At 51.5% G+C, this 27,844-nt stretch overlaps 1 protein-coding gene and 1 long non-coding RNA gene across 7 annotated transcripts; one reads left to right on the top strand and one right to left on the bottom strand.

Moving 5' to 3' along the window:
- Positions 1 to 20: 20 nt before the first annotated feature.
- LOC107307360 (protein lin-37 homolog) lies at positions 21 to 18,910 on the top strand. Of its 6 annotated transcripts, none has more exons than XM_085534008.1 (10): positions 21 to 171; positions 2,271 to 2,326; positions 5,108 to 5,183; positions 9,935 to 9,985; positions 10,139 to 10,168; positions 11,558 to 11,661; positions 12,772 to 12,929; positions 14,098 to 14,209; positions 15,789 to 15,859; positions 18,192 to 18,910. In XM_085534008.1, exons 2-10 carry the CDS (start codon positions 2,293 to 2,295, stop codon positions 18,336 to 18,338), a joined length of 783 nt encoding a protein of 260 aa, XP_085390134.1. In that variant the 5' UTR covers positions 21 to 171; positions 2,271 to 2,292; the 3' UTR covers positions 18,339 to 18,910. The 6 variants fall into 6 exon arrangements, with proteins under 6 accessions (XP_085390134.1, XP_085390135.1, XP_085390137.1 ...); XM_085534009.1 differs by having other exon boundaries at positions 22 to 171; positions 11,576 to 11,661; XM_085534011.1 differs by having other exon boundaries at positions 70 to 171; positions 11,539 to 11,661.
- On the bottom strand, positions 18,466 to 27,844 carry LOC107307359 (uncharacterized). Its single transcript, XR_014941350.1, has 3 exons — positions 27,296 to 27,844; positions 19,167 to 21,878; positions 18,466 to 18,594 (listed from the first exon to the last, which is right to left on the bottom strand). It is a non-coding gene; the product is annotated as an uncharacterized LOC107307359 (long non-coding RNA).

The following is a 27,844-nucleotide window of genomic DNA, read 5'->3' as shown; positions in this document are numbered from 1 at the left end:
ACGGACGTGATCACAGACCAATGGGTAAAGGGCAGCGATGTCCCGCCCTCTGAACGCGGACTCTGGTGCTGATTGGCTGTCAGCCTGACGGACGGGGCAAGCGACCAATGAGAGAGCGAGGAGACGAGCTGAGGAGGCGGCGCGCGAGGCGGGAGACGCGACGGGAGGGAGGTGAAAAATGGGGGAAAATGGGGAAAAAACGGGCAAAAATGGGGGAAAATGGGGAAAAACGGGCAAAAATGGGGGAAAAGAGGGAAAAATAAGGGGTTTAATGGGGTTCTATGGGGTTCTATGGGGTTTAATGGGGTTCTATGGGGTTTAATAGGGCTCTATGGGGCTCTATGGGGTTCTGTGGGGTTCTATGGGGTTTAATAGGGCTCTATGGGGCTCTATAGGGTTCTATGGGTCTCTATGGGGTTCTATGGGGCTCTATGGGTCCCTATAGGGTTCTATGGGTCTCTATGGGGTTATATGGGGCTCTATGGGGTTCTATAGAGTTCTATGGGGTTTAATAGGGCTCTGTGGGGCTCTATGGGGTTCTATGGGGTTTAATAGGGTTCTATGGGGCTCTATAGGGTTCTATGGGTCTCTATGGGGTTCTATAGGGCTCTATGGGGTTCTATAGGGCTCTATGGGGTTCTGTGGGGTTTAATAGGGCTCTATGGGGTTTAATAGGGCTCTATGGGGCTCTATAGAGTTCTATGGGGTTCTGTGAGTCTCTATGGGGTCTCTATGGGGTTCTATGGGGCTCTATGGGGTTCTATGGGGTTTAATGGGGTTCTATGGCGTTTAATAGGGCTCTATGGGTCTCTATGGGGTTCTATGGGGTTCTGTGGGGTCTCTATGAGGCTCTATGGGGTTTAATAGGGTTCTATGGGTCTCTATGGGGTTCTATGGGGCTCTATAGGGTTCTATGGGTCTCTATGGGGTTATATGGGGCTCTGTGGGGTTTAATGGGGTTCTGTGGGGCTCTATAGGGTTCTGTGGGGCTCTATAGGGTTCTATGGGGCTCTATAGGGTTCTATAGGGCTCTATGGGGTTCTGTGGGGTTTAATAGAGTTCTGTGGGGTTTAATAGGGTTCTATGGGGCTCTGTGGGGTCTCTATGGGGTTCTATGGGGTTCTGTGGTGGCTCTATGGGGTCTCTATGGGGTTATATGGGGCTCTGTGGGGTTTAATGGGGTTCTGTGGGGCTCTATAGGGTTCTATGGGGCCCTATTGGTCCCTATGGGTCCCTATGGGTCTCTATGGGGTCTCTATGGGGTTCTGTGGGGTCTCTATGGGGCTCTATGGGGTTTAATAGGGCTCTATGGGGTTTAATAGGGCTCTATGGGGCTCTGTGGGGTTTAATGGGCTTCTGTGGGGCTCTATAGGTCTCTATGGGGTCTCTATGGGGTCTCTATGGGGCTCTATGAGGCTCTATGGGGTCTCTATGGGGCTCTATGAGGCTCTATGGGGTCTCTATGGGGCTTTATGGGTCTCTATGGGGTTCTATGGGGTTTAATGGGGCTCTAGGGGGTTCTATGGGGTTTAATAGGGTTCTATGGGGTTTTATAGGGTTTTATGGGGCTCTATGGGCGTTAATAGGGTTCTATGGGGTTCTGTGGGGCTCTACGGGGTTCTATGCGGTTTAATAGGGTTCTATGGGTCTGTATGGGGTTCTATAGGGCTCTATGGGGTTCTGTGGGGTTTAATAGAGTTCTGTGGGGTTTAATAGGGCTCTATAGGGTTTAATAGGGTTCTATGGGGCTTTATAGGTCTCTATGGGGTTTAATAGGGCTCTATGGGGCTCTATGGGGTTCTATGGGGCTCTATGGGGTTTAATAGGTCTCTATGGGGTTTAATAGGGTTCTATGGGGTTTAATAGGGCTCTATGGGATTCTATGGGATTCTATGGGGCTCTATGGGGTTCTATGGGGCTCTATGGGGTTCTATGGGGCTCTATGGGGTTCTATTCGTCTCTATGGGGGCTCTATAGGTCTCTATGGGGTTCTGTGGGGTCTCTATGGGGCTCTATGGGGTTTAATAGGGCTCTATGGGGCTCTGTGGGGTTTAATGGGGTTCTGTGGGGCTGTATAGGGTTCTATGGGGTCTCTATGGGTCCCTATGTGTCTCTATGGGTCTCTATGGGTCTCTATGTGTCTCTATGGGTCCCTATGTGTCCCTATGGGGTCCCTATGGGTCCCTATGGGTCTCTATGTGTCTCTATGGGGTCCCTATGGGTCCCTATGAGTCCCTATAGGTCCCTATGTTTCTCTATAGGATCTCTAGGTCCCATCCCCCACACGCCGCCATGTTGTCCCTGAAGGTGAAGGTGGAGAAACCAGGTGAGTAATTAACATCGTAATTAACATAATTAACATCATTAATTAACATCACATTCATTACTATTAATTAACCCCCAGAAATCCCCCATTTTGGGCCCATTTCCCCCCATTTTGGGCCCAAATTCCTCCATTTTGGGCTCAATTTCTGCCATTTTTGGCCCAATTTCCACCATTTTGAGCCTAATTTCCCCTATTTTGGGTCCAATTTCCTCAATTTTTTGGCCCAATTTCCACCATTTTGAGCCCAATTTCTTCCTTTTTGGGCCTAATTTCTTCCATTTTGGGTCAATTTCCTCCATTTTGGGCCCAAATTCCTCTTTTTTGGGTCCAATTTCCTCCAATTTTGGGTCAATTTCCTCCATTTTGGGCCCATTTTTGTCAATTTTGGGTCCATTTCCCCCCATTTTGGGCCCAATTTCTTCCTTTTTGGGCCCAATTTCCCCCATTTTGGGCCCAATTTCCACCATTTTGGGCCTAATTTCTTCCATTTTGGGTCAATTTCCTTCAATTTTGGGCCCAATTTCCCCCCATTGTAGGCCCAATTTCCCCCATTTTGGGCCCAATTTCCACCATTTTGGCCCCATTTCCCCCCATTTTGGGTCCATTTCCTCCATTTTTAGGCCCAATTTCCACCATTTTGGGTCAATTTCCTTCAATTTTGGGCCCCAATTCCTCCTTTTTGGGCCCATTTTTGTCAATTTTGGGTCAATTTCCTCCATTTTTAGGCCCAATTTCCACCATTTTGAGCCCAATTTCCACCATTTTGGGTCCATTTTGGGCTCATTTCTCCCCATTTTGGGCCCAATTTCCCCCATTTTGGGCCCAATTTCCTCCATTTTGGGTCAATTTCCTCATTTTTGGGCCCAATTTCCACCATTTTGAGCGCAATTTCCGCCATTTTGGGCCCATTTTGGGCCCAATTTCCTCCATTTTGGGTCCATTTCCCTCCATTTTGGGCCCCAATTCTTCCTTTTTGGGCCCATTTTTGTCAATTTTGGGTCAATTTCCTCCAATTTTGGGCCCAAATTCCTCCATTTTTTGGCCCAATTTCCACCATTTTGAGCCCAATTTCTTCCATTTTGGGTCAATTTCCTTCAATTTTGGGCCTAATTTCCGCCATTTTGGGCCTAATTTCCGCCATTTTGGGCCCAATTTCCCCCATTTTAGGCCCAATTTCCACCATTTTGGCCCCATTTCCCCCCATTTTGGGTCCATTTCCTCCATTTTTAGGCCCAATTTCCCCCATTTTGGGCCCATTTTCCCCCATTTTGGGCCCATTTTCCCCCATTTTGGGCCCAATTTCCCCCATTTTGGGTCAATTTCCTCCAATTTTGTGTCTATTTCCTCCCATTTTGATCCCAATTTCCACCATTTTGGGTCAATTTCCTTCAATTTTGGCCCAATTTCCCCCATTTTGGGCCCAATTTCCACCATTTTGGGCTCAATTTCCTCCATTTTGGGCCCAAATTACTCCATTTTGGGCCCCAATTTCCTCCATTTTGGGCCCCAATTTCCTCCATTTTGGGCCCAATTTCCACCATTTTGGGTCCAATTTCCTCCATTTTGGGCCCATTTTTGTCAATTTTGGGCCCAATTTCCCCCATTTTGGGCCCAATTTCCTCCATTTTGGGTCAATTTCCTCCAATTTTGGGCCCAAATTCCTCCTTTTTTTGGCCCAATTTCTTCCTTTTTGAGCCCAATTTCTTCCATTTTGGGTCAATTTCCTTCAATTTTGGGCCTAATTTCCACCATTTTGGGCCCAATTTCCGCCTTTTTGGGTCCAATTTCCTCCATTTGGGGCCCATTTTTGTCAATTTTGGGTCAATTTCCCCCCATTTTGGGCCCAAATTCCTCTTTTTTGGGTCCAATTTCCTCCATTTTGGGCTCAATTTCTGCCATTTTGGGTCCATTTCCCCCATTTTTAGGCCCAATTTCCACCATTTTGGGTCCATTTCCCCCCATTTTAGGCCCAATTTCCCCCATTTTGGGCCCAATTTCCCCTATTTTGGGTCAATTTCCTCCAATTTTGGCCCCATTTCCCCCCATTTTGGGCCCAATTTCCCCCATTTTGGGCCCAAATTCCTCTTTTTTGGGTCCAATTTCCTCCAATTTTGGACCCAATTTCCCCCCATTTTAGACCCAATTTCTTCCTTTTTGGTCCAATTTCCCCCATTTTGGCCCAATTTCCGCCATTTTAGGTCCAATTTCCACCATTTTGGGTCCAATTTCCACCATTTTGGGCCCAAATTCCGCCATTTTGTGTCCAATTTCCTCATGTTTGGGCCCAATTTCCTCCATTTTGGGTCAATTTCCTCCATTTTTAGGCCCAATTTCCACCATTTTGGGTCCATTTTGGGCTCATTTCCCCCCATTTTGGGCCCAATTTCCACCATTTTGGGTCCAATTTCCCCCATTTTGGGCCCAATTTCCCCCATTTTGGGCCCAATTTCCCCCATTTTGGGCCCAATTTCCCCCATTTTGGGCCCAATTTCCCCCATTTTGGGCCCAATTTCCTCCATTTTGGGTCAATTTCCTCCAATTTTGTGTCTATTTCCTCCCATTTTGGTCCCAATTTCCTCCATTTTGGGTCAATTTCCTTCAATTTTGGGCCCAATTTCCCCCCATTTTAGGCCCAATTTCCTCCATTTTGGCCCCAATTTCCTCCATTTTGGTCCCATTTTGGGTCCATTTCCCCCATTTTGACTCTTTTCTCTCCCCTCCCTAATACAAAACTTCCCATTTTTCCCTATTTTTGCCCAAATTTGGCCTTTTTTGACCCAGATTTAGAGGCGACGTCAGCAAGGAGCCGCTTGGACGCGGTGCTGCAGGGTCTATTGGAGCGCAATGAGGGAGATAGGTGAGGATTTTGGGGGAAAAAAGGGCGCTTTTGGGGTCTTTTGGGATCCATCTTATATGGGGGGGATCAGTGGGATCTGGAGACCCCAAAACTGGGCTGAAAATGGTCAATTTTGGGGCAAAATGGAGGGATTTGGGGACTGAAAATGAGGGGAAATCAGTGGGATTTTGGGGTGGATTTGGGGCATTTTGGGGTCAAATATGGGGTATTTGGGGTCTTTTTGGGGTCCATCTTATATGGGGGGGGTCTATAGGGTGGAATGACCCCAAAAAGGTCCTTTTTGACCCCAAAACTGGGCTGAAAATGGTCAATTTTGGGGCAAAATGGAGGGATTTGGGGACTGAAATTGGGGGGAAATCAATGGGATTTTGGGGTGGATTTGGGGCATTTTGGGGTTAAATATGGGGTTTTTGGGGTCTTCCTTATATGGGGGGGGTCTATAGAGTGGAATGACCCCAAAAAGGTCCTTTTTGACCCCAAAATTGGGCTGAAAATGGACAAATTTGGGTCAAAATGGAGGGATTTGGGGACTGAAAATGGGGGGAAATCAATGAGGTTTTGGGGTCAAATATGGGGTTTTTGGGGTCAAATATGGGGTTTTTGGGGTCTTTTTGGGGTCCATCTTATATGGGGGGGGTCTATAGGGTGCAATGACCCCAAAAAGGTCCTTTTTGACCCCAAAATTGGGGTGAAAATGGTCAATTCTGGGGTGAAATGGACTGAAAATGGGGGGGAAATCAATGGGATTTTGGGGTGGATTTGGGGCATTTTGGGGTTAAATATGGGGTTTTTGGGGTCTTTATGGGGTCTTCCTTATATGGGAGGGTCTATAGGGTGGGCTGACCCCAAAAAGGTCCTTTTTGACCCCCAAATTGGGCTGAAAATGGTCAATTTTGGGGCAAAATGGACTGAAAATAGGGGGGGAAATCAATGGGATTTTGGGATCAAATATGGGGTTTTTGGGGTCAGATATGGGGTATTTGGGGTCTTTATGGGGTCTTCCTTATATGGGGGGGGGTCTATAGGGTGGAATGACCCCAAAAAGGTCCTTTTTGACCCCAAAATTGGGATGAAAATAGTCAATTTTGGGGCAAAATCGACTGAAAATGGGGGAATCAATAGGATTTTGGGGTGGATTTGGGGGCATTTTGGGGTCAAATATGGGGTTTTTGGGGTCTTTATAGGGTCCTCCTGATACAGGGGGGATCAGTGGGATCTGGAGACCCCAAAAAGGTCCTTTTTGACCCCAAAATTGGGCTGAAAATGGTCATTTTTGGGGCAAAATGGACTGAAAATGGGGGGGAAATCAATGGGGTTTTTGGGGTCAAATATGGGGTTTTTGGGGTCAAATATGGGGTTTTTGGGGTCTTTTTGGGGTCCATCTTATATGGGGGGGGGTCTATAGGGTGGGCTGACCCCAAAAAGGTCCTTTTTGACCCCAAAACTGGGCTGAAAATGGGCAATGTTGGGTCAAAATGGACTGAAAATGGTGGGGAAATCAATGGGATTTTGGGGTGGATTTGGGGCATTTTGGGGTTAAATATGGGGTTTTTGGGGTCTTTTTGGGGTCCATCTTATATGGGGGGGGTCTATAGGGTGGAATGACCCCAAAAAGCTCCTTTTTGACCCCAAAATTGGGCTGAAAATGGTCAATTTTGGGGCAAAATCGACTGAAAATGGGGTAATCAATGGGGTTTTGGGGTGGATTTGGGGCATTTTGGGGTCAAATATGGAGTTTTTGGGGTCTTTTTGGGGTCCATCTTATATGGGGGGGGTCTATAGGGTGGAATGACCCCAAAAAGGTCCTTTTTGACCCCAAAATTGGGCTGAAAATGGTCATTTTTGGGCAAAATGGACTGAAAATGGGGGGGAAATCAATGGGGTTTTGGGGTCAAATATGGGGTTTTTGGGGTCAAATATGGGGTTTTTGGGGTCTTTTTGGGGTCCTCCTTATATAGGGGGGATCAGTGGGATCTGGAGACCCCAAAAAGGTCCTTTTTGACCCCAAAATTGGGCTGAAAATGGTCAATTTTGGGTCAAAATGGAGGGATTTGGGGACTGAAATTGGGGGGAAATCAATGGGGTTTTGGGGTGGATTTGGGGCATTTTGGGGTTAAATATGGGGTTTTTTGGGGTCTTCCTTATATGGGAGGGGTCTATAGGGTGGGCTGACCCCAAAATGTCCTTTTTGACCCCAAAATTGGGCTGAAAATGGTCAATTTTGGGTCAAAATGGAGGGATTTGGGGACTGAAAATGGGGGGAAATCAATGGGATTTGGGGGTCAAATATGGGGTTTTTGGGGTCAAATATGGGGTTTTTGGGGTCTTTTTGGGGTCCATCTTATATGGGGGGGGTCATTTGGGTGGGCTGACCCCAAAAAGGTCCTTTTTGACCCCAAAACTGGGCTGAAAATGGTCAATTTTGGGGTGAAATAGAGGGATTTGGAGACTGAACATGGGGGGCAATTTTGGGGTGGATTTGGGGCATTTTGGGGTCAGATATGGGGTTTTTGGGGGTCTTTTTGGGGTCCATGTTATATGGGGGGGATCAGTGGGATCTGGAGACCCCAAAAAGGTCCTTTTTGACCCCAAAATTGGGGTGAAAATGGTCAATTTTGGGGCAAAATCGACTGAAAATGGGGGAATCAATAGGATTTTGGGGTGGATTTGGGGCATTTTGGGGTCAAATATGGGGTTTTTGGGGTCTTTTTAGGGTCCTCCTTATATAGGGGGGGTCAGTGGGATCTGGAGACCCCAAAAAGGTCCTTTTTGACCCCAAAATTGGGCTGAAAATGGTCAATTTTGGGTCAAAATGGAGGGATTTGGGGACTGAAATTGGGGGTAAATCAATGGGGTTTTGGGGTGGATTTGGGGCATTTTGGGGTCAAATATGGGGTTTTTGGGGTCTTTTGGGAATCCATCTTATATGGGGGGGGTCTATAGGGTGGGCTGACCCCAAAAAGGTCCTTTTTGACCCCAAAATTGGGCTGAAAATGGTCAATTTGGGGGCAAAATGGACTGAAAATAGGGGAATCAATAGGATTTTGGGGTGGATTTGGGGGCATTTTGGGGTCAAATATGGAGTTTTTGGGGTCTTTTTTGGGGTCTTCTTTATATGGGGGGGGGTCAGTGGGATCTGGAGACCCCAAAAAGGTCCTTTTTGACCCCAAAATTGGGGTGAAAATGGTCAATTTTGGGGCAAAATCGACTGAAAATGGGGGAATCAATAGGATTTTGGGGTGGATTTGGGGCATTTTGGGGTCAAATATGGGGTTTTTGGGGTCTTTTTAGGGTCCTCCTTATATAGGGGGGGTCAGTGGGATCTGGAGACCCCAAAAAGGTCCTTTTTGACCCCAAAATTGGGCTGAAAATGGTCAATTTTGGGTCAAAATGGAGGGATTTGGGGACTGAAATTGGGGGTAAATCAATGGGGTTTTGGGGTGGATTTGGGGCATTTTGGGGTCAAATATGGGGTTTTTGGGGTCTTTTGGGAATCCATCTTATATGGGGGGGGTCTATAGGGTGGGCTGACCCCAAAAAGGTCCTTTTTGACCCCAAAATTGGGCTGAAAATGGTCAATTTGGGGGCAAAATGGACTGAAAATAGGGGAATCAATAGGATTTTGGGGTGGATTTGGGGGCATTTTGGGGTCAAATATGGAGTTTTTGGGGTCTTTTTTGGGGTCTTCTTTATATGGGGGGGGGTCAGTGGGATCTGGAGACCCCAAAAAGGTCCTTTTTGACCCCAAAAATGGGCTACAAATGGTCAATTTTGGGGCAAAATGGACTGAAAATGGGGGAATCAATAGGATTTTGGGGTGGATTTGGGGGCATTTTGGGGTCAAATATGGGGTTTTTGGGGTCTTTTTTGGGGTCCATGTTATATGGGGGGGATCAGTGGGATCTGGAGACCCCAAAAAGGTCCTTTTTGACCCCAAAATTGGGCTGAAAATGGTCAATTTTGGGTCAAAATGGAGGGATTTGGGGACTGAAAATGGGGGGAAATCAGTGGGATTTTGGGGTGGATTTGGGGCATTTTGAGGTCAAATATGGGGAATTTTGGGGTTAAATATGGGGTTTTTGGCGTCTTTTTGGGGTCCTCCTTATATAGGGGGGGTCAGTGGGATCTGGAGACCCCAAAAAGGTCCTTTTTGACCCCAAAATTGGGCTGAAAGGGGTCGATTATGGGGCAAAATGGGGGGAAATCAATGGGATTTGGGAGGTTTTGGGGTCAAATATGGGGGATTTTGGGGTTAAATATGGGGTTTTTGGGGTCTTCCTTATATGGGAGGGGTCTATAGGGTGGGCTGACCCCAAAAAGGTTCTTTTTGACCCCAAAATTGGGCTGAAAATGGTCAATTTTGGGTCAAAATGGAGGGATTTGGGGACTGAAAATGGGGGTAAATCAATGGGGTTTTGGGGTGGATTTGGGGCATTTTGGGGTCAAATATGGGGTTTTTGGGGGTCTTTCTTATATGGGGGGGGTCATTTGGGTGGGCTGACCCCAATAAGGTTCTTTCTGACCCCAAAACTGGGCTGAAAATGGTCAATTTTGGGGCAAAATGGAGGGATCTGGGGACTGAAAATGGGGGTAAATCAATGGGGTTTTGGGGTGGATTTGGGGCATTTTGGGGTCAAATATGGGGTTTTTGGGGTCTTTATGGGGTCTTCCTTATATGGGGGGGGGGTCTATAGGGTGGAATGACCCCAAAAAGCTCCTTTTTGACCCCAAAAATCCCCCCTTTCTTATAGGGAAGCCCTGGAGGACGATGCCGGCAAAGCAGGAGGCGACTCGATCCCAAAGTGAGCCCCAAAATGGCCCTTTTTGACCCCAAAAAGCCCCTCTGACCCCATAAGTGACCCTATATGACCCTATAGGACCCTATAGGGTTTGTATGGACCCTATAATGGGGTCTATGGGGTTTATAATGGTTTCCAATTGGGGCTGGTTTATAGGGCCGCCTCACCCAGCGCCACTGGAAAGAGGTAATGGGGGTTAATGGGGTTAATGGGGTTATGGGGTGGGATATGGGGTTAATGGGGTTATAGGGTGGGATATGGGGTTAATGGGGGTTATGGGGTTATAGGGTGGGTTATGGGGTTAATGGGGTTATGGGGTGGGATATGGGGTTAATGGGGTTATGGGGTTAATGGGGTTATGGGGTTAATGGGGTTATGGGGTGGGATATGGGGTTAATGGGGTTATGGGGTTAATGGGGTTATGGGGTGGGATATGGGGTTAATGGGGTTATGGGGTGGGATATGGGGTTAATGGGGTTATGGGGTTATGGGGTGGGATATGGGGTTATGGGGTTATGGGGTTAATGGGGGTTATGGGGTGGGATATGGGGTTTATGGGGTTAATGGGGTTATAGGGGGGGTTATGGGGTTTATGGGGCTTATGGGGTTTATGGGGTTTATGCGGTTATGGGGTTAATGGGGTTATAGGGAGGGTTATGGGGGTTATGGGGTTAATGGGGTTAATGGGGTTATGGGGTGGGATATGGGGTTAATGGGGTTATGGGGTGGGATATGGGGTTAATGGGGTTATGGGGTGGGATATGGCTTATGGGGTGGGTTATGGGGTTATGGGGTGGGATATGGGGTTATGGGGTTTATGGGGTTAATGAGGGTTATGGGGTTATAGGGTGGGTTATGGGGTGAATGGGGGTTATGGGGTTAATGGGGTTAATGGGGGTTATGGGGTGGGATATGGGGCTAATGGGGTTATGGGGTTATAGGGTGGGATATGGGGTGGGATATGGGGTTAATGGGGTTATGGGGTTAATGGGGTCTATGGGGTTATAGGGTGGGTTATGGGGTTTATGGGGTTATGGGGTTATAGGGTGGGTTATGGGGTTATGGGGGGGTTATGGGGTTAATGGGGGTTATGGGGTTATGGGGTGGGTTGTGGAGTTAATGGGGTTAATGGGGTTATGGGGTTATGGGGTGGGATTGTAAGGGGGTTTATGGGGTTATGGGGTGGGTTATGGGGTTAATGGGGTTTATGGGGTCATGGAGTGGAATTATGGGGTTGTTTAGGGGATTATAGCGGGGTTATGGGGCAGGTTATGGGGTTATGGGGTGCGTTATGGGGTGGGTTATGGGGTGGGATTATAGGGGAGTTTATAGGGTTATGGTTGGACTTATCATGTTTATAGGGTTATGGGGTCTATGGGGTGGGTTCATGGGGTTAAGAGGCAGACCCCCCACTTATGGGGCAGACCCACACTTATGGGGCAGTCCCACACTTATGGGGCAGACCCCACTTATGGGGCAGACCCCCCACTTATGGGGCAGACCCACACTTATGGGGCAGCCCCCCACTTATGGGGCAGACCCCACTTATGGGGCAGACCCCCACTTATGGGGCAGCCCCATTTCTCCCCATAGATCGTCCCGTCGGTTCCCCCCCCACCGGAGGAAGAAACGACGTGAGGCCGAAGAGGGGCAGCCCGAGCCCCCCCTGCACAGACACAGTCAGTTCTATGGGGCTGCCCCACACTTGTGGGGCTGGGGGTCTCACTTGTGGGGCTGGGGGTCTCACTTGTGGGGCTGGGGGTCTCACTTATGGGGCTGCCCCACACTTATGGGGCTGGGGGTCTCACTTGTGGGGCTGGAGGTCTGATTTATGGGGCTGGAGGTCTCACTTGTGGGGCTGGGGTTGCCCTAGAGGTGTCACTTATGGGGCTGAGGGCCATTCTGTGGGGCTGGGGGTCTCACTTGTGGGGCAGGGGGTCACTCTATGGGGCTGGAGGTCTTACTTATGGGGCTAGGGGTGCCCCCAAGGTCTCACTTATGGGGCTGAGGGGGTCTGAAGGCCATTCTATGGGGCCAGGTGGCCTTATATGGGTCTGGATGTCTGACTTAGGGCTGGAGGTCTGACTTATGGGGCTGGGGGTCTGACTTATGGGGCTGGGGGTGCCTCCAAGGTCTCACTTATGGGGCGGAGGGCCATTCTATGGGGCCAGGTGGCCATATATGGGTCTGGATGTGTAACTTATGGGGTAGGGTGTCTTTCTATGGGGCTGGAGGTCTGACTTATGGGGCAGGGGTTCTCCCTATGGGGCTGGAGGTCTGACTTATGGGGCAGGGGGTGCCCCCAAGGTCTCGCTTATGGGGCTGAGGGCCATTCTATGGGGCCAGGTGGCCATATATGGGTCTGGATGTGTAACTTATGGGGTAGGGTGTCTTTCTATGGGGCTGGAGGTCTGACTTATGGGGCAGGGGGTCTCCCTATGGGGCTGGAGGTCTTACTTATGGGGCTAGGGGTGCCCCCAAGGTCTCACTTATGGGGCTGAGGGCCATTCTATGGGGCCAGGTGGCCATATATGGGTCTGGATGTGTAACTTATGGGGTAGGGTGTCTTTCTATGAGGCTGGAGGTCTGACTTATGGGGCAGGGGGTCACTCTATGGGGCTGGAGGTCTTACTTATGGGGCTGGGGTTGCCCCCAAGGTCTCACTTATGGGGCTGAGGGCCATTCTATGGGGCTGGGTGGCCATATATGGGTCTGGATGTGTAACTTATGGGGCGGGGGGGGGGTCATCCCCAACCACCCACCCCATAAGTTGTGGGTCTGCCCCACAGATACGTACGTGATCAAACTGTTTGACCGCAGCGTGGAATTGGGGCAGTTCTCGGAGGGGACGCCCCTATATCCCGTCTGTAGGGCCTGGATGAGGAACTGCCCCACAGCACGACCCACAACCTGCCCCACGGCGCCGGATCCTGCCCCACAAGTCGAGGTCTGAACCTTGAAGTTGGGGGTAAAAGTGTCGATCTATGGGGCTGGGAGATGGGTGGGGTGGGATCTATGGGGCTGAGAGGGGTCCCATTGTCCATCTATGGGGTTGGGAGATGGGTGGGGTGGGATCTATGGGGCTGAGAGGGGTCCCATTGTCCATCTATGGGGCTGGGAGATGGGTGGGGTGGGATCTATGGGGCTGAGAGGGGTCCCATTGTCCATCTATGGGGCTGGGAGATGGGTGGGGTGGGATCTATGGGGCTCAGAGGGGTCCCATTGTCCGTCTATGGGGTTGGGAGATGGGTGGGGTGGGATCTATGGGGCTGGGGGGGGTCCTGTTGTCCATCTATGGGGCGGGGGGGGTTATAGGGTCAGATCTTTGGGGCTGGGGGGGGGGTTAAAGGGTCAGATCTATGGGGCTGGGGGGGTCCCATTGTCCATCTGTGGGGCTGGGGTCAGATCTATGGGGCTGGAGGGGTCTCGTTGTCAATCTATGGGGCTGGGGGGGTTTAGGGTCGAATCTATGGGGCTGGAGGGATCCCATTGTCCATCTATGGGGCTGGGGTCAGATCTATGGGGCTGGGAGTTGGGTCTATCATTATCTATGGGGCTGGGGGGATCCTATTGTCCATCTATGGGGCTGGGGTCAGATCTATGGGGCTGGGGGTGTTATAGTGTGGGATCTATGGGGCTGGGGGTGTTATAGGGTCAGGTCTATGGGGCTGGGGGGGTCCCATTGTCCATCTATGGGGCTGGGATCAGATCTATGGGGCTGGAGGGGTCTCGTTGTCAATCTATGGGGCTGGGGGGGTTTAGGGTCGAATCTATGGGGCTGGAGGGATCCCATTGTCCATCTATGGGGCTGGGGTCAGATCTATGGGGCTGGGAGTTGGGTCTATCATTATCTATGGGGCTGGGGGGTTATAGGGTCAGATCTATGGGGCTGGGAGTTGGGTCTATCATTATCTATGGGGCTGGGGGGGTCCTATTGTCCATCTATGGGGCTGGGGTCAGATCTATGGGGCTGGGGGTGTTATAGTGTGGGATCTATGGGGCTGGGGGTCAGATCTATGGGGCTGGGAGTTGGGTCTATCATTATCTATGGGGCTGGGGGTGTTATAGTGTGGGATCTATGGGGCTGCCCCACACATTGTCATTGCCCCCCATAGGTGTCATCTAAAAGCGAGGACATCTACGAGCTGCCCCCCCCCGCCCCCCCCCCGTCCCCCCCGCATCCCATCCCCCCTCGGACCCGACATAAGCCCCGCCCCCTCGGATCAGGTGAGACCCCGGTCACGTGACAACACACCCCCAAGTCACGTGATTCCACCCCCCCCCCCCCCCCCCCCCCCCCACAAAGTCACATGACTTCCTCCCCCCCCCCCAGCCCCCAATCACATGACTCCTCCCCAGTCACGTGACTTCCTTCCCCCCCCCCCCCCCCCCCAGTCCCCCCAATCACGTGACCCCCCACGTCTCATCACATGACTCCTCCCCCCCACGGTCACATGACTGACTCTTCCCCCCCCCCCAGCCCCTAATCACGTGACCCCCATCACGTGACCTCTCCCCCCTTTGTGACCCCGTGAACTCAAAGTGACCCCAATGTGACCTCTATGCGACCTCAGTGTGACCCCATGACCCCACAGTGACCCCAGGTGACCCCTATATGACCTTTGTGTGACCCCGTGACCCCAAAGTGACCCCTATGTGAGCCCTGTGACCTCTGTGTGACCCCAAAGTGACCCCTATGTGACCCCTGTGACCTTGTGACCTCTATGTGACCTCTATGTGACCTCAGTGTGACCCCTATTTGACCTCAGTGACCCCATGACCCCTATGTGACCTCAGTGTGATCCCATGACCCCTATGTGACCCCATGTGACCCCTATGTGACCTCAGTATGACCCCATGATCCCTATGTGACCCCAAAGTGACCCCATGACCCCAAAGTGACCCCTATGTGACCTCAGTGACCCCATGACCCCTATGTGACCCCTATGTGACCCCTGTGACCCCATGACCCCAAAGTGACCCCTATGTGACCTCTGAGTGACCCCGTGACCCCTATGTGACCCCGTGACTCCTATATGACCTCAGTGTGACCCCAAGGTGACCCCATGTGACCTGTATGTGACCTCAGTGACCTCATGACCCCACAGTGACCCCTGTGACCTCAGTGTGACCCCGTGACCTTAAAGTGTCCCCTATGTGACCCCTGTGACCTCTGTGTGACCCCAAAGTGACCCCAAAGTGACCCTATGTGACCCCTATATGACCTCAGTGTGACCCCGTGACCCCAAAGTGACCCCTATGTGACCTCTGAGTGACCCCCATTTGACCTCAGTGACCCCATGACCCCAAAGTGACCCCATGTGACCCCTATGTGACCTCTTTGTGACCCCTATATGACCTCAGTGTGACCCCAAAGTGACCCCTATGTGACCTCTGAGTGACCCCTATTTGACCTCAGTGACCCCACGTGACCTCTATGTGACCTCAGTGTGACCCCATGACCCCAAAGTGACCCCTATGTGACCTCTGTGTGACCCTGTGTGACCCCAAAGTGACCCCTGTGACCTTGTGACCTCAAAGTGACCTCTATGTGACCTCAGTGTGACCCCTGTGACCTCTGTGTGACCTCATGACCCCACAGTGACCCCATGTGACCCCTGTGACCTCTATGTGACCCTGTGACCCCAAAGTGACCCCATGTGACCAAACCCCCCTTGAATCCCCCCAAATCCCCCTTTTTGGCCCCAAATTTCCCCTTTTTGGCCCCAAATTTCCCCTTTTTGACCAAATTTCCCCTTTTTTGCCCCAAATTTCCCCTTTTTTGCCCCAAATTTCCCCTGTTCAGCCCCTGGAGCCGCCGTCCACGTCGACCCTGATCTACAGCAACATGGAGAGATGGAAACGCGTCCGACAGAGGTGGGGAATGGGGCCTTATGGGGTCTATGGGGTCTATGGGGTCTTATGGGGTCTATGGGGCCCTTATGGGGTCTATGGGGCTTTATGGGGTCAGTGGGGCCGTTATGGGGTCTATGGGGCCTTATGGGGTCAATGGGGCTTTATGGGGCCCTTATGGGGTCTATGGGGCCCTTATGGGGTCTATGGGGTCTTATGGGGTCTATGGGGTCTATGGGGCCCTTATGGGGTCTATGGGGTCTATAGGGCCCTTATGGGGTTAGTGGGGTTTTATGGGGTCTATGGGGCCCTTATGGAGTCTATGGGGTCTTATGGGGTCTATGGGGCCCTTATGGGGTTAGTGGGGTTTTATGGGGTCTATGGGGCCCTTATGGGGTCTATGGGGCCCTTATGGGGCCCTTATGGGGTCTATGGGGCCCTTATGGGGTCTTATGGGGTCTTATGGAGTCTTTGGGGTCTATGGGGCCTTTATAGGGTCTATGGGGCTTTATGGGGTCAGTGGGGCTGTTATGGGGTCTATGGGGCTTTTATGGGGTCAATGGGGCCCTTATGGGGTTAATGGGGCCTTTATAGGGTCTATGGGGCTTTATGGGGTCAATGGGGCCCTTATGGGGTCTATGGGGCTTTTATGGGGTCTATGGGTTCCTTATGGGGTCTGTGGGGCCCTTATGGGGTCTATGGGGCTTTATGGGGTCTATGGGGTCTTATGGGGTCTATGGGGCCCTTATGGGGTCAATGGGGCTTTATGGGGCCCTTATAGGGTCTATGGGCCTTTATGGGGTCTATGGGGCTTTTATGGGGTCTATGGGGTCTTATGGGGTCAATGGGGCCCTTATGGGGTCTATGGGGCCTTTATAGGGTCTATGGGCCTTTATGGGGTCTATGGGGCTTTATGGGGTCAATGGGGCCCTTATGGGGTCAATGGGGCCTTTATAGGGTCTATGGGGCTTTATGGGGTCAGTGGGGCCGTTATGGGGTCTATGGGGCTTTATGGGGTCAATGGGGCCCTTATGGGGTCAATGAGGCCTTTATAGGGTCTATGGGGCTTTATGGGGTCAATGGGGCCTTATGGGGTCTATGGGGGGTAAATGGGGTCTTAATGGGGTCTATGGGGCCTTTATAGGGTCTATGGGGCTTTATGGGGTCAATGGGGCCCTTATGGGGTCTTATGGGGTCTTATGGGGTCTATGGGGTCTTTATGGGGTCAATGGGGCTTTATGGGGTCAATGGGGCTTTTATGGGGTCTATGGGGTCTTATGTGGTCTATGGGGCTTTATGGGGTCTTATGGGGTTAATGGGGCCCTTATGGGGTCTATGGGGCCCTTATGGGGTCTATGGGGCTTTATGGGGTCTATGGGGTCTTACGGGGTCTATGGGCCTTTATGGGGTCAGTGGGGCCGTTATGGGGTCTATGGGGCCTTTATGGGGTCTATGGGGCTTTTATGGGGTCTATGGGGTCTATGGGGCCCTTATGGGGTCAATGGGGCCCTTATGGGGTCAATGGGGTCTATGGGGCCCTTATGGGGTCAATGGGGCCCTTATGGGGTCAATGGGGCCTTTATAGGGTCTATGGGGCTTTTATGGGATCAATGGGGCCTTTATGGGGTCTATGGGGCTTTATGGGGTCTATGGGGCCTTTATGGGGTCTTATGGGGTCTATGGGGCCCTTATGGGGTCAATGGGGCCCTTATGGGGTCAATGGGGCCTTTATAGGGTCTATGGGGCTTTATGGGGTCAATGGGGCCTTTATAGGGTCTATGGGGCCTTATGGGGTCTATGGGGTCCTTATGGGGTCTATGGGGCCTTATGGGGTTAGTGGGGTCTATGAGGCCTCTATGGGGTCAGTGGAGCCCTTATGGGGTCAATGGGGCCCTTACGGGGTCTTTGGGGCCCTTATGGGGTCTATGGGGCCTTATGGGGGTTAATGGGGCCCTTATGGGGTCTATGGGGCTTTATGAGGTTTATGGGGGTCAATGGGGCCCTTATGGGGTCTGTGGGGTCAATGGGGTCCTTATGTAGTCAATGGGGCCCTTATGGGGTCAATGGGGCCTGTATGGGGTCTATGGGGCTTCATGGGGCCCTTATGGGGTCAATGGGGTCAATGTGGCCTTTATGGGGTCAATGGGGATCAGTGGGGTCAATGGGGTCCTTATGGGGCCTTTATGGGGTCAATAGGATTCAATGGGGCCCTTATGGGGTCAATGGGGGCATTGGGGTCTATGGGGCCAATGAGATCACGTGACCGGGAACACACTTCCTGGAAGGGAGGGGGAGGAGCTTCCGGTTTGTGTCACGTGACCCAGAGAGCGTCACGTGACCCTGTGACGTCACGCAGGTGGAAGGAAGCATCTGCCCGGCAACAGCAGCGCTATGGCGCCAGCCTGCGCCTCCTCCGCCGCATCTACGAGCGACAGTAAAACCGACCAATCAGCGCCTCCCTTTCACCCTTATCCCCGCCCTCCCGCTTGCTCCCGGCCAATAGGATCCCTCCTTTCTTCCTCCCCCACCTCCCGCTTGCTCCCAGCCAATAGGATTTCTCCTTTCTTCCCCCCCGCCCCCCGTAGTATAGTGTGGGTGTGACGTCACAATGGAGCTCGGCGCTGATTGGCTGAGGGGAGAAAAAGGGGGCGTGGCCTGGAGGGTTTATTGTTCATTCATAAAAAGGAGGCGGCAGCGTGGGAATGAATCCTATTGGTGGGACGAATCCTATTGGTGGAGCCGATCCTGATGCTGGGATCCTATTGGTGGGAAAAAAAGGGGGCGGGGTTAATTACTATTAGCATTAATTATTCCATTGTTTCTGTTGTAATTAAAGACACAGTAATATTAATTAGAGCTATTCCCCAATAAGAAAAACCCCTTGTTATGGATATTAATTATCCCATATGAATATTAACGATCCTTTTGAATATTAATGACTACTTGAATATTAATATCTCCCTCTGAATATTAATGAGTTTTTTGAATATTAATGACCCCCTATGAATGTTGATGTCCCATTTCTGAGCATTAACAACCCTATTCTGAATATTAAAAGCCCATACTGAATATTAATGAGCACAATCTGAATAATAATGAGCCCCTTTTGAATATTAATGAGCCCTTGTGAATATTAATGACCCCTTACTATTATGGGCCCCCCCATTAATAAGGAAGCCCCCCCATCACTATTATATCCCCATTATTAATGACCTCCCCATTATTAATTAATGCCCCCCATTATTAATGACCCCCCATTATTTATTAATGACCCCATCATAATTAATTAATGACCCCCATTATTAATTAATGCCCCCCCCCCCATTCATACCTGGAGTCTCCAGGTCTTCGTGGGTGGGGGCGGCTGCTTTGGGGGGGGTCTCAGGGTGGCCTTTATGGGGGGGAGGGATCTCTACGGGTCCCTATGGGTCTCTATGTGTCTCTATGGGTCCCTGTGGGTCTCTATGAGTCCTCCAAGCCTCTAGGGGGCGCTCTATTAATCTATATGGGGTCTCTATGGGTCCCTATGTGTCTCTATGGGTCTCTATAGGTTCCTATGGGGTCTCTATGTGTCTCTATGGTTCCCTATTAATTCCTATGGGTTGCAATGAGTCCTCCAAGCCACTAGGGGGCGCTCTATTAATCTCTATGTGTCTCTATGGGGTCTCTATGGGTCCCTATGGGTCCCTATGTCTCTCTATGGGTCCCTAAGTGTCTCTATGGGGTCTCTATGGGTCCCTATGTGTCTCAATGGTTCCCTATTAATTCCTATGGGTTGCAATGAGTCCTCCAAGCCACTAGGGGGCGCTCTATTAATCTCTATGTGTTTCTATGGGGTCTCTATGGGTCCCTATGTCTCTCTATGGGTCCCTAAGTGTCTCTATGGGGTCTCTATGGGTCCCTATTGGTCCCTATAGGTTCCTATGGGTCTCTATGGGTTTCTATGTGTCTCTATGTGTCTTTATGGGTCCCTATGTGTCTTTATGGGTCCCTATGTGTCTCTATGGGTCTCTATGTGTCCTTATGGGTCTCTATGTGTCTCTATGGGTCCCTATGTGTCTCTATGGGTCTCTATAGGTTCCTATGGGTCTCTATGGGTCCCTATGGGTCCTTATGTGTCCCTATGTGTCTCTATGGGGTTTCTATGGGGTCTCTATGGGTCTCTATGGGTCTCTATGGGTCCCTATGTGTCCCTATAGGGTCTCTATGGGTCCCTATAGGGTCTCTATGGGTCTCTATGGGGTTTCTAAGGGTCCCTATGGATCCCTATGTGTCTCAATGGTTCCCTATTAATTCCTATGGGTTGCAATGAGTCCTCCAAGCCACTAGGGGGTGCTCTATTAATCTCTATGTGTCTCTATGGGTCCTTATGTGTCTCTATGGGTCTCTATGTGTCCCTATGTGTCTCTATGTATCTCTATGGGTCCCTATGGGGTTTCTATGGGGTCTCTATGTGTCCCTATGAGTCTCTCTGTGCCCCCATGACGCTCAGTATCCATTCCTTATAGTACATCACGTCCCCGTACAATCCCGGTTTCCCGTCCTGCCCACAAGGAGTCGGACCGGCCCAAACCACGGCCTGCAATGCGCCGCCACACCGCAAGGGGGAGCCAGAGTCACCCTATGGGAGAGAGAGCCATTGAAATGAATGGGGGCCGCCATTTTGGGGCGGCCATTTTGAGGTGGCCATTTTGGAATGGAGAAGGGGATTATGGGATATGGGGGCGGCCATTTTGGGGCGGCCATTTTGGAATGGAGAAGGGGATTATGGGATATGAAGGCGGCAATTTTGAGGCAGCCATTTTGAGGGCGGCCATTTTGGGGCGGCCATTTTGGAATGGAGAAGGGGATTATGGGATATGAAGGCGGCCATTTTGTGGCGGCCATTTTGAGGCGGCCATTTTGGGGCCGCCATTTTGGAATGGAGAAGGGGATTATGGGATATGAAGGCGGCAATTTTGAGGGCGGCCATTTTGAGGCGGCCATTTTTTAGGTGGTATTATGGGTCCCTATGTGTCTCTATGGGTCTCTATGGGTCTCTATGTGTCCGTATGGGTCACTATGTGTCCCTATGGGTCCCTATGTGTCTCTATGGGTCACTATGGGTCCCTATGTGTCCCTATGTGTCTCTATGGGGTCTCTATGTGTCCCTATGTGTCTCTATGTGTCTCTATGGGGTTTCTATGGGGTCTCTATGTGTCCCTATGTGTCTCTATGTGTCTCTATGGGGTTTCTATGGGGTTTCTATGTGTCCCTATGGGTCCCTATGTGTCCCTATGGGTTCCTATGTGTCTCTATGGGTCTCTATGTGTCTCTATGGGTCTCTATGTGTCTCTATGGGTCCCTATGTGTCTCTATGGGTCCCTATGGGTCTCTATGGGTCCCTGTGGGTCTCTATGGGTCCCTATGGGTCTCTATGAGTCCTCCAAGCCTCTAGGGGGCGCTCTATTAATCTATATGGGGTCTCTATGGGTCCCTATGGGTCTCTATGGGTTCCTATGTGTCTCTATGGGTCTCTATGTGTCTCTATGTGTCTCTATGGGTCCCTATGGGGTATCTATGGTTCCCTATGTGTCTCTATGGGTCTCTATAGGTTCCTATGGGGTCTCTATGTGTCTCTATGGGTCCCTATGGGTCTCTATGGGTCCCTATGGGTCTCTATGGGTCCCTGTGGGTCTCTATGGGTCCCTATAGGTTCCTATGGGTCCCTATGGGTCTCTATGTGTCTCTATGGGTCCCTATGGGTCCCTATGTGTCTCTATGTGTCTCTATGGGTCTCTATGTGTCCCTATGTGTCTCTATGTGTCTCTATGGGGTTTCTATGGGGTCTCTATGTGTCTCTATGTGTCTCTATGGGGTCTCTATGTGTCTCTATGTGTCCCTATGTGTGGCTCTGTGCCCCCATGACGCTCAGTATCCATTCCTTATAGTACATCACGTCCCCGTACAATCCCGGTTTCCCGTCTTGCCCACACGGAGTCGGACCGGCCCAAACCACGGCCTGCAATGCGCCGCCACACCGCAAGGGGGAGCCAGAGTCACCCTATGGGAGAGAGAGCCATTGAAATGAATGGGGGCCGCCATTTTGGGGCGGCCATATTGAGGCGGCCATTTTGGGCGGCCATTTTGAGGCGGCCATTTTGTGGCGGCCATTTTGGAATGGAGAAGGGGATTATGGGATATGAAGGCGGCCATTTTGTGGCGGCCATTTTGAGGCGGCCATTTTTGGGCGGCCATTTTGAGGCGGCCATTTTGGGGCGGCCATTTTGGAATGGAGAAGGGGATTATGGGATATGGGGGCGGCCATTTTGAGGCGGCCATTTTGGAATTGAGAAGGGGATTATGGGATATGAAGGCGGCAATTTTGAGGCAGCCATTTTGAGGTGGCCATTTTGAGGCGGCCATTTTGGGGCGGCCATTTTGGGGCGGCCATTTTGTGGCGGCCATTTTGGAATGGAGAAGGGGATTATGGGATATGAAGGCGGCAATTTTGAGGCAGCCATTTTGAGTCCGCCATTTTGGGGCGGCCATTTTGGAATGGAGAAGGGGATTATGGGATATGGGGGTGGCCATTTTGGGGCGGCCATTTTGGGGCGGCCATTTTGGGGCCTGCAATGCGCCGCCACACCGCAAGGGGGAGCCAGAGTCACCCTATGGGAGAGAGAGCCATTGAAATGAATGGGGGCCGCCATATTGGGGCGGCCATATTGGGCGGCCATTTTGGAATGGAGAAGGGGATTATGGGATATGGGGGCGGCCATTTTGGGGCGGCCATTTTGGAATGGAGAAGGGGATTATGGGATATGAAGGCGGCCATTTTGTGGCGGCCATTTTGGGGCGGCCATTTTGGAATGGAGAAGGGGATTATGGGATATGAAGGCGGCCATTTTGGGGCGGCCATTTTGGGGCGGCCATTTTGGGGCGGCCATTTTGGGGCCTGCAATGCGCCGCCACACCGCAAGGGGGAGCCAGAGTCACCCTATGGGAGAGAGAGCCATTGAAATGAATGGGGGCCGCCATTTTGGGGCGGCCATTTTGAGGCGGCCATTTTGAAACCGCCATTTTGGGGCGGCCATTTTGGAATGGAGAAGGGGATTATGGGATATGAAGGCGGCAATTTTGGGGCGGCCATTTTGGGGCCGCCATTTTGGAATGGAGAAGGGGATTATGGGATATGAAGGCGGCAATTTTGAGGAAGCCATTTTGAGGCGGCCATTTTGGAATGGAGAAGGGGATTATGGGATATGAAGGCGGCAATTTTGAGGCGGCCATTTTGGGGCGGCCATTTTGGGGCGGCCATTTTGAGGTGGCCATTTTGGAATGGAGAAGGGGATTATGGGATATGGGGGCGGCCATTTTGGGGCGGCCATTTTGGAATGGAGAAGGGGATTATGGGATATGAAGGCGGCAATTTTGAGGCAGCCATTTTGGAATGGAGAAGGGGATTATGGGATATGGGGGCGGCCATTTTGTGGCGGCCATTTTGGGGCCTGCAATGCGCCGCCACACCGCAAGGGGGAGCCAGAGTCACCCTATGGGAGAGAGAGCCATTGAAATGAATGGGGGCCGCCATTTTGAGGCGGCCATTTTGGGGCGGCCATTTTGTGCGGGCATTTTGGAATGGAGAAGGGGATTATGGGATATGGGGGCGGCCATTTTGGGGCGGCCATTTTGGAATTGAGAAGGGGATTATGGGATATGAAGGCGGCAATTTTGGGGTGGCCATTTTGTGGCGGCCATTTTGTGGCGGCCATTTTGGAATGGAGAAGGGGATTATGGGATATGAAGGCGGCAATTTTGAGGCAGCCATTTTGAGGCGGCCATTTTGGGGCGGCCATTTTGGAATGGAGAAGGGGATTATGGGATATGGGGGCGGCCATTTTGAGGCAGCCATTTTGTGGCGGCCATTTTGAGGCGGCCATTTTGAGGCGGCCATTTTGTGGCAGCCATTTTGGATCAGCCATTTTGGAATGGTGAAGGGGATTATGGGATATGGGGGCGGCCATTTTGGGGCGGCCATTTTGGAATGGAGAAGGGATTATGGGATATGAAGGCGGCAATTTTGGGGCGGCCATTTTGTGGCGGCCATTTTGTGGCGGCCATTTTGGGGCGGCCATTTTGGGGCGGCCATTTTGGGGCGGTCATTTTGGGGCGGTCATTTTGGGGCGGCCATTTTGGGGCCTGCAATGCGCCGCCACACCGCAAGGGGGAGCCAGAGTCACCCTATGGGAGAGAGAGCCATTGAAACGAATGGGGGACGCCATTTTGGGGCGGCCATTTTGAGGCGGCCATTTTGGGGCGGCCATTTTGGGGCGGCCATTTTGGAATGGAGAAGGGAATTATGGGATATGAAGGCGGCAATTTTGTGGCGGCCATTTGGGGCGGCCATTTGGATCGGCCATTTTGGAATGGAGAAGGGGATTATGGGATATGGGGGCGGTCATTTGTGGCGGCCATTTTGGGGCGGCCATTTTGTGGCGGCCATTTTGGAATGGAGAAGGGGATTATGGGATATGGGGGCGGCCATTTTGGGGCGGCCATTTTGGAATGGAGAAGGGGATTATGGGATATGAAGGCGGCAATTTTGTGGCGGCCATTTTGTGGCGGCCATTTTGGAATGGAGAAGAGGATTATGGGATATGAGGGTGGCCATTTTGAGGCAGCCATTTTGGGGCGGCCATTTTGGAATGGAGAAGGGGATTATGGGATATGGGGGCGGCCATTTTGGGGCGGCCATTTTGTGGCGGCCATTTTGGAATGGAGAAGGGGATTATGGGATATGAAGGCGGCAATTTTGAGGCAGCCATTTTGAGGCGGCCATTTTGGGGCGGCCATTTTGGAATGGAGAAGGGGATTATGGGATATCGGGGCGGCCATTTTGAGGCAGCCATTTTGAGGTGGCCATTTTGAGGCGGCCATTTTGGGGCGGCCATTTTGTGGCGGCCATTTTGTGGCGGCCATATTGGGGCCTGCAATGCGCCGCCACACCGCAAGGGGAGCCAGAGTCACCCTATGGGAGAGAGAGCCATTGAAATGAATGGGGGCGGCCATTTTGGGGCGGCCATTTTGGAATAAAGAAGGGGATTATGGGATATGGGGACGGCCATTTTGGGGCGGCCATTTTGGAATGGAGAAGGGGATTATGGGATATGAAGGCGGCCATTTTGTGGCGGCCATTTTGAGGCGGCCATTTTGGAATGGAGAAGGGGATTATGGGATATGAAGGCGGCAATTTTGAGGCAGCCATTTTGTGGTGGCCATTTTGAGGGCGGCCATTTTGGGGCGGCCATTTTGAGGGCGGCCATTTTGGGGCGGCCATTTTGAGGCGGCCATTTTGGGGCCTGCAATGCGCCTCCACACCGCAAGGGGGAGCCAGAGTCACCCTATGGGATAGAGAGGCATTGAAATGAATGGGGGCCGCCATTTTGGAGCGGCCATTTTGTGGCGGCCATTTTGAGGGCGGCCATTTTGGGGCCTGCAATGCGCCGCCACACCGCAAGGGGGAGCCAGAGTCACCCTATGGGATAGAGAGGCATTGAAATGACTGGGGGCCGCCATTTTGGGGCGGCCATTTTGGGGCGGCCATTTTGGAATGGAGAAGGGGATTATGGGATATGAAGGCGGCAATTTTGTGGCGGCCATTTTGTGGCGGCCATTTTGGAATGGGAGAAGGGGATTATGGGATATGGGGGCGGCCATTTTGGGGCGGCCATTTTGGAATGGAGAAGGGGATTATGGGATATGAAGGCGGCCATTTTGTGGCGGCCATTTTGTGGTGGCCATTTTGTGGCGGCCATTTTGGGGCGGCCATTTTGGAATGGAGAAGGGGATTATGGGATATGGGGGCGGCCATTTTGGGGCGGCCATTTTGGGGCGGCCATTTTGTGGCCTGCAATGCGCCGCCACACCGCAAGGGGGAGCCAGAGTCACCCTATGGGAGAGAGAGCCATTGAAATGAATGGGGGCCGCCATTTTGGGGCGGCCATTTTGAGGCGGCCATTTTGGGGCGGCCATTTTGGAATGGAGTAGGGGATTATGGGATATGAAGGCGGCAATTTTGAGGCGGCCATTTTGAGGCGGCCATTTTGGGGCCGCCATTTTGGAATGGAGAAGGGGATTATGGGATATGAAGGCGGCAATTTTGAGGGCGGCCATTTTGAAAGCGGCCATTTTGAGGCGGCCATTTTGAGGCGGCCATTTTGAGGCGGCCATTTTGGGGGCCTGCAATGCGCCGCCACACCGCAAGGGGGAGCCAGAGTCACCCTATGGGAGAGAGAGCCATTGAAATGAATGGGGGCCGCCATTTTGGGGCGGCCATTTTGAGGGCAGCCATTTTGGATCGGCCATTTTGGAATGGAGAAGGGAATTATGGGATATGGGGGCGGCCATTTTGGGGCGGCCATTTTGGAATGGAGAAGGGAATTATGGGATATGAAGGCGGCAATTTTGAGGCAGCCATTTCGAGGCGGCCATTTTGGGGCGGCCATTTTGGAATGGAGAAGGGGATTATGGGATATGGGGGCGGCCATTTTGAGGCGGCCATTTTGGGGCGGCCATTTTGGGGCCTGCAATGCGCTGCCACACCGCAAGGGGGAGCCAGAGTCACCCTATGGGAGAGAGAGCCATTGAAATGAATGGGGGCCGCCATTTTGGGGCGGCCATTTTGGGGCGGCCATTTTGGAATGGAGAAGGGGATTATGGATATGGGGGCGGCCATTTTGAGGGCGGCCATTTTGAGGCCGCCATTTTGGGGGCAGCCATTTTGGGGCGGCCATTTTGGGGCCTGCAATGAGCCTCCACACCGCAAGGGGGAGCCAGAGTCACCCTATGGGAGAGAGAGCCATTGAAATGAATGTGGGCCGCCATTTTGTGGCGGCCATTTTGAGGCGGCCATTTTGAGGTGGTATTATGGGATATATATGGAGTATTATGGGATATATGGGGTTATTATGGAATATATGGGGTTATTATGGGGTATATGGGGTTATTATGGGATATATGGGGGTTATTATGGGATATATGGGGTTATTATGGGATGTATGGGTGTTATTATGGGATATATGGGGGTCATTATGGGATATATGGGGTTATTATGGGATATATGGGGGTTATTATGGGATATATGGGGGTTATTATGGGGTATATGGGGGTATTATGGGATAGATGGGGTTATTATGGGATATATGGGGTTATTATGGGGTATATGGGTTATTATGGGGTATATGGGGTTATTATGGGGTATATGGGGTTATTATGGGATGTATGGGGGTTATTATGGGGTATATGGGGTTATTATGGGATATAGCGGGGTATTATGGGATATATGGGGTTATTATGGGATATATGGGGATATTATGGGATGTATGGGGGTTATTATGGGGTATATGGGGTTATTATGGGATATATATTGTTATTATGGGCTATGGGGGCGGCCATTTTGTGGTCACGTGATTTCTTTACCTGACACGAGTCTTCCCCTTTAACTCCCCCGGCGCATATGGCGCCTTCAGTGACGTCATCACCCTGCGCCGCCCGGCATTCAGCCTCACTCCATAGAGTCACGTTGAGACAATGCGGCACTTCCGGGAACGGCCCTTGGGGGGGCGGGGCCAAAGGCGGAAGTAGGGGGGTAAGTGAGGGCGGAAGTAGCGAAGCGGAACGGAAGTGGGGGAGTAAGGGCGGAAGTGGGGTGTTTAGGGCTATATATAACCCCATTAAACCCCATATAACTCCATTATAACCCTATATAACCCCATTTAACCCCATATAACCCCATTATAACCCCATATAACCCCATTAAACCCCATAAGACCCCATTAAATCCCATTATTACCCCATTAGACCCCATTAAACCCCATATAACCCCATTAAACCCCATTATAACCCCATATAAGCCCATATAACCCCGTATACACCCCATTATAACACCATATAACTCCATATAACCCCATTAAACCCCATTAAACCCCACTAAACCCCATTAAACCCCATTAAACCCCATTAAACCCC

The sequence above is a fragment of the Coturnix japonica genome, unplaced genomic scaffold, assembly GCF_054131305.1.
Source record: "Coturnix japonica strain WE unplaced genomic scaffold, WE-NBRP24 Scf073, whole genome shotgun sequence".
In the NCBI taxonomy this organism is placed as follows: domain Eukaryota; kingdom Metazoa; phylum Chordata; class Aves; order Galliformes; family Phasianidae; genus Coturnix; species Coturnix japonica.
Note: the sequence above shows the minus strand (reverse complement) of the source record. Positions and strands in the feature narration are given on the sequence as shown.